Source organism: Arachis duranensis, chromosome 9 (assembly GCF_000817695.3).
Source record: "Arachis duranensis cultivar V14167 chromosome 9, aradu.V14167.gnm2.J7QH, whole genome shotgun sequence".
Classification (NCBI taxonomy): domain Eukaryota; kingdom Viridiplantae; phylum Streptophyta; class Magnoliopsida; order Fabales; family Fabaceae; genus Arachis; species Arachis duranensis.
This window is the reverse complement of record NC_029780.3, coordinates 111,823,190-111,829,792: the sequence shown is the minus strand read 5'-3', so window position 1 is coordinate 111,829,792 and position 6,603 is coordinate 111,823,190. Positions and strand designations below refer to the sequence as shown.

The 6,603-nt window shown below is 40.4% G+C and overlaps 2 protein-coding genes across 2 annotated transcripts; both read right to left on the bottom strand.

Moving 5' to 3' along the window:
* Positions 1–203: 203 nt before the first annotated feature.
* Positions 204–1,427, bottom strand: LOC107467579 (probable carbohydrate esterase At4g34215). Its single transcript, XM_016086711.3, has 2 exons — positions 701–1,427; positions 204–611 (listed from the first exon to the last, which is right to left on the bottom strand). Exons 1-2 carry the CDS (start codon positions 1,235–1,237, stop codon positions 414–416), a joined length of 735 nt encoding a protein of 244 aa, XP_015942197.1. The 5' UTR covers positions 1,238–1,427; the 3' UTR covers positions 204–413.
* A 1,386-nt stretch (positions 1,428–2,813) lies between these two features.
* Positions 2,814–6,174, bottom strand: LOC107467411 (receptor protein kinase-like protein At4g34220). The gene is made up of 2 exons (XM_016086501.3): positions 3,951–6,174; positions 2,814–3,869 (listed from the first exon to the last, which is right to left on the bottom strand). The coding sequence occupies exons 1-2, from the start codon at positions 5,590–5,592 to the stop codon at positions 3,175–3,177; spliced, it is 2,337 nt and encodes a 778-aa protein (XP_015941987.1). The 5' UTR covers positions 5,593–6,174; the 3' UTR covers positions 2,814–3,174.
* Positions 6,175–6,603: the final 429 nt, after the last annotated feature.

The following is a 6,603-nucleotide window of genomic DNA, read 5'->3' as shown; positions in this document are numbered from 1 at the left end:
TAATAAAGTGTTATTTATACCAAAGCTTCCTTTCTCTTGTGTTCTCTTGTATACTTAGCTTTCTTGCTAAGCATTGAGGGTTAGACTGACTTAATTTTAGTTCAAGAGGTTGAGTAAGTTCGAGGGCCAGCACGGTAATGTTAGAGTGCATTCAAGGCCATAATATAACTCACACTTAATACTATAATAAACTGTTTTGAGACTTAATCAAAGTAAAAACAAAACAATGTTATTTAATCTTGTATCCAATGTGAGCCAATTCAGTATTTTATTGACCGACTAATTATTAAAGAGAGTCCAGAAACTAATATGATATTTAGATCTAAATTTCAGAGAGACCAGAGAGACTAACACAAGCACACGCCAACACAGAATGACAAAACAAACAAGATTTGGATTTGAATTTTGAAGTTTCAACAAGGATGAAAATGTGTAAGATAAGCCTCGGCAAGCATTTGACCCAATTGAACTTGAGCCTCCGTAGTTAGGTGAAGATTATCTTCCTTCAACTGCAATCCCTTGGCATCGACGCACATCACATTCGAAATATCAATCGCCTTTTGTGCCTCTCTCACTTTCTCCATGTACTCAGATCCCGAAGCTATTGCAACCTGTATCCAAAGCCCGCATCATTTTCTATTTTTATTTGCCAGACACACTACTCTACAAGAAAAAAGGGCAAGATGGGAATTTACGAAACCTGAATGATTGGAAGAGAAGGGAGATTAAGGTCTTGACGAACGTTTTGGATGAGATTCTCCATATTGACCTTGTAAGCCTCAGCGTCTTCCTCACTTGACGTGTCGCTCTCTCCTTGGTACCACAACAACGCTTTGATCGCACTCTTATCATCTTCCTTCACGCTCTCCTTCGCTCTCTTCACCATGTTCTCGTACAATTCTTCACCACGCGCCCACTCCTTTATGGCCGTGCCCCCCACCGCGCACGGCACCAATCCCAAAGGGGAGTCCACGCGCCGTCGCACAGCGTTCGCGAAGTTCATGCCGGGACCCACCCCGCATACTTTCTTGGTGTCGATGTCGGCGTGGAGGGGCTCGTGTGCATGTTCCCATCGGAGGGCGGCGCTGAGGCGGTGGGTGGAAAGGTCAGAGCTGCACTCCGGCGGTACGACGCCGTCCCAGTGCTGTGTCGTCCGGTGGAGGTGGTGGTCGTAGGTCTTGATGACGCCTCCGCGACCGGCCATGTTGCTCTGGCCGGATAGAATGAAGATGTGCATTTTGCGTGGGTTGAGGTTGGGATCTGTATTGGATTCTATTCTTCCATTGTTACCTGTGAGTGTAAGTTTTGTTCTCAAGTCTTAACCCAATATGAAGAAGGTTCTGAAGCTTGCCTTGCACACAAGTCAAACCCATAACGAAACTCTCAGTAATTAAATGAGTGGGCCTAATGGTTATCCGTTTTTGTTGGTGGGTGGACTTATTCAATTGTATAGGCCCAAGAAAATCATAGGCCGTTCTTCCACAATTACAATGATCTCCAATTTCTTCTTCTTCTTCATATACTAGCAGAAGTTATCACTACAATAAAGAGGCAATCAAAAGTAACAATTAGATGGGTAATCGTTCATGCCATACTTCACTAGCCAACTCGTCTCTTCGTTTTTGAATTTAAGGTGCCCGAGCTTATTTTCCCAATCTCCTCTCTGGATTAGATGTATATTTTACCTTTTACGCTCCCCTGCACAAAACTCCTGCCATGGATCATCATCACGTACACAAGAACACAAGGAAAAGAACGGCCCAGCCCATTGCAACAATAAACAACATGGGATAGCCCAAACAAAACTAACCAACTGTATACAAAAACAAAAACACTAACCAACTTGCCATCAGCATTCAGCAACGTGCTGACTTGTACCCATCAAAGTAAAGGATTTTAAATATAATTTATAACCATCAAGCAAGATCCTGATCCTTGTATTGGTGAAGATAAACGTGACTTATAGTTATAACTCTAAAGGGTCTTTCATTTACTATTTTTCCGTATACATGCTTAGAATTCTTTTTCCAATTTTAAAATTTAAAAAAATAGAGTTGTAGGGGTTGGATTTTTTTTAATAAACAGGTTTTTTAATTAATTGACTAGAGTTAGCTTTGGTCTTAATTGATTTCTTAGGGAAACTCATGCATTTGTAACTGATTTTAATGTATGAATATTGTTCCGTCCTGAATTCGCCAAGGTTTGTAGCTTTCAGTCGAACACCTGAATCCTTGATGGAGCTATACGTCGTCCAGGTACAAATATGTGGTTTTAACATCGACCTTCTGAAACACGGCGGCGGGAGCATCTGCACAAAACACTCCGACGCTCAAGTAAATATGTGAGTTATAAGAGATGATAATAATAAAATTAGAGTAAGTTATGTGGCCTGAGCTTTTATGAGTTAGAGGGATTAGTTTTATAGACGTCTTGCGTTAGTGGTGGATCTCGTAGGTTCCGATTCCTCTGGTGAGTACAGTTATCAGTATCTTTGACTTGTATAGAATCGTGTTTGAGTAATGTAGTCTGTTTGAGGATAACAGTTTTAGAAGATAACCTTATGATTAGTGACATGTGCTGTTTTGTTTGTTTCCGTTCTTTGAGGTCAGTTCGTGAATGAGTTTGTTTGCCGATTATTATGGGTACACGTCAAATATAATTTTTTTAAAAATATATATGAATAAAGAAAGAACTTTTCCCATCCTTAATCCTTCAAATCTATTAAAATAGTTGTTTCTGATTTAATGTTGTTTAATAGGCACGCATGATGATCTAAACACTAAACAGCATAAAACTATAAACTTTAGGAAAGCTTTAAACAAAAGTAGCGATTCCAGAGTTCACATTATAAAAAGACTTGGATCCACGCATCATCAAACATTTGCGTAGCAGAAATCAGATGCACCGAACCCCACACATAAATCCGTCGTAATAGCCAAACCATATATGTATGTAGGACCAAACAGTCAGCATCTGCTGCGCAAGCTTTATTACTAATAGTCAGCAACACCGACCATTGGTCTCCGTGAAAAAGCACATTACACAGACAAGGATTTGATTCGATTTGATTCAGTGGTCAATGTTACAATCATCGTCACTTTCCCTCCATAAACTAATTAATACTGCTAATCAAGTCAACAAAAGCAGAGGAAAAAAGCTAACAATAGAGTGAGTTTAATTTGTAGCAGATGAAGGGATCTTGTCCAAGATATGCAGAGCCTCTTTCATAGAGGGTCTCTTGTGTGGGGCAACTGAGGTACAACTAAGCCCCAACTTGAAGCACGTCAAGATAGCAGTCTCTCTTCCAGCCACGTCAGACTTGATTGCCACGTCGGCCATCCTCAACAACACCCGGTTCTTCTCCTCTTCCACCGAACCCGGTCCAACTCCAAACCACTGCTCCAACTCCCGGTCTGAAACAATCCTCCCACTGAGAAGCTCAAGTAGAACCATTCCAAACGAGTACACGTCCCACTTGGGGTTCGGCCTAATGTTTTGAAGCGACTCTGGTGCTTGATACGCCATTGGAGTCCCACTAATGGATGATGATGTTCCAAGCATTGTTGTTGTTGTTGTTGCAGCATAGGGGCTTGAACCAATGGTTGCACTTTCTTGCTGCTGTTGAAGTAAGTTCCTAGCTGAACCGTTTGCTCTATGGTTAATGTTGTGGTGGTTCAAGATGAGCCGGTCTAGCCCAAAATCACAGACGATTGGTTCCATCTCAGAGTTTAACAAAATGTTGCTGGGTTTGATGTTGCCATGCACGTGTTTCTTCTCGTGAATGAACGCTAACCCTCGCGCAACCCCTTTTGCTATCTTTAACCGAATTTCCAATCCCAAGTTCAAGGGTGATGATGAACCTCCTCTTCCTAAATTATTAAACATGAATTAATTAAAAATTAATAAATAATAATTTAGTCAAACATATGAAATCGTTTGTGATAACTTACTCGGACCGATGGAAGCGAGGGTGGTATTAGAAACGTAGTCGGAGACAAGAAGCTTCTCGTCTTTGGCCCAGCTGAAGGCGCGAAGCCGAACCAAATTTGGGTGGCGAAGCTTGGCAATGGCTCTTACTTGGTTCTCGAAGTCCTTCATCCTCTCAATTCCACATTCACCGATTCTTCGAACGGCGAAGATTCTTCCATCTTCAAGAACTGCCTTGTACACTATGCTGCTGCCGCCACTGTTTCCCAATATATACGCCGATGCCTTCAGGAGATTCTCCAGATCAAGCTTTGTCTCTCCGTCCAACGTCACAAGACTCCCTCCTTTCGCAACCTTGTTGTTTTCTGAGTTCTCCTGCTCACTCTCTGAGCTTGTTGATTCTTCTGATGAGGTCGCTTCTTCTTTCATTGTTAGGCATGAGCAGGGGAGTGATGATGTTGTTTTCGCGTCATTCTCGTGGTTTTGTTTTGTGATGATTATTTCGTCTTTGTTTACGCTGTTATTGGTTGGTTTTGGATCCCTTTTCTTTCTCTTTTGGTAGACCAAGAGAATGATCAATGCAAGAACGGCCATGCCAGCTAAGTCTCCAACAACAATGGCGGCTATGGCTGCAGGTTTTAGGCCACTCGGTGACACGTTATTGCTTCCTCCTGTTTCGTTTGTTGGTGGTGTTGTGTCGATTGTTTTTGGTATGGCTGCAATTGCAGGTGAAGATGTAGTTGCATTGGTTGGAGGATCAGAGAGTGTAGAAGGAATGGAACACAGAATCTTGAGAGGCTTCCCGCATAGATCAGCATTTCCAGATAGAGATTCGGTTTTCTGGTTGAGTAAAGCAGAAGAATCTGGTATTGGACCTGTGAGGTTGTTGAATGACAGATCAATAGTGGCGTTTCCAGGAATATGCCTTGCAAATGTTTGTGGAATTGCCCCTGAAACCTTGTTGTAAGAGAGGTTCAAGTACCTCAAGTTTTCCCCACCAAACTCATTTGGTAGAGAACCGTTGAGCAGATTTGATGAAAGATCCAAAACCTCGGTGAAGTTGAAACCACTTGGGACCCTTCCTGAGAAGTAGTTACTCTTGAGTGAAACAGTTGTTAGGTTCTGCAAAGAAGTCAGGGTTTCTGGGATTGAACCACCAAAGGCATTGTCAGAGAGATTGAGAACTTGAAGGCTTGTTAATTTGCCAATGAGCTCTGCTAACTCTCCTGAGATGACATTGTTTGAGAGAGAAAGAACTTGAAGCTGTGAAGAGTTGAAGATGGAATTTGGCAGTGAACCATTGAGGAGGTTGTGGGAGAGATCAAGGTGGCGTAGGTATTGGATCATGCCTAGCTCTTCAGCAATGGAACCAAGAAGCTGGCTATGGGGAAGGTTCAAGCTTGTGACTCTCAGAAAATCCGGGGTACCTGGTGTTCCAATTTCTGTGCATGTGATTCCATTCCATGAACATGGAGTTACATCATCGTAGTTCCATGTATCTAAGACTGATAAAGGGTCACTGAGGATAGAGTACTTGAAGTGAAGCAAGAGAATCCCGTCAGAGTTAAGAGCAAGTACTGATGATTGAAGCACAACAAGAAAAAGAAGAACAACAAAAGATGAGACACTCCACCACAAATGGAGAATGTTAGAGGTAAGGTTCATGATTCCTTGAAAAAACACAACATGTTTGCAACTACAAGTTCATAGTGTAGAAAAAGAGCTCCAGGAGCCAAGGGTGAAGTGCAAGAGACAAAGAAGAAAAAAAGGAGGAGGAGATAGTAACCAACTACAAGCTGTTTGTTTTGTTCACCAAATCAATGATCACTTTAACTCAGTTAACACAAAAACCCCTGTAGAGAGCAGCTAAGATGTGTTGTGTTATGTTATGAGTATGGTAGACAAAAGAGGTTGTAAGAAGATCAAAAAATGATTAAATTCTGTACTAAGAAAATAAAGTAGAGGATTGGATTGAGTTGTAGAACAGTAGAAGGAAAGTGGTTGGCTGGTAGCAGAGAAAATTAAGATAATTCTCTTGTTCTGTGTAGTTGATATCTAACGAACTGAACCTAACCAAAGTAAAGATTAATAAAAGGTCTTTAAGAAAGTGAGTTAATTGGTACTGCTGTGCTCTCTCTCTCTCTCTCTGTCACATATTGAAAACTATAATTTTTCTTAGACATAATTGGCAAAAATGGAGCAGAGAGGAATCTAACTTGGTACTACAGGACACCCCGAGTGAGTTGGAGCCCATAACTTGTTGCAGAGTCCACCACTTCACCCCCCGTGAATTTGGTATAACCTATACACGAAAAAAAAAATGAAATGAAAATCAATAGTTAATCATTACTGCTTTGATTTTTAGGAAAGTGATTCATTTACATTATTCTTTACATCCTCCTTTATATTAGTTTTTTTTTAAAATACTACATGTATATCAACATTTACTAAAATCAAACATGAATGTATTTGTGTATAAATATATATGTAGTTTAATTTATTTTTAATGTGTATTTATATTCTAATATGTATTTATATTGATGACTAATTTTAATATACACGTAGTATAATTATAGTTTTTTTTATATATAAATTTGTGTGACTTAGATTAACATGATGAGAAAACTCTTACTTTTGGGAGTTGGATTAGGTCTATTTACTTTTGATATGGTATTA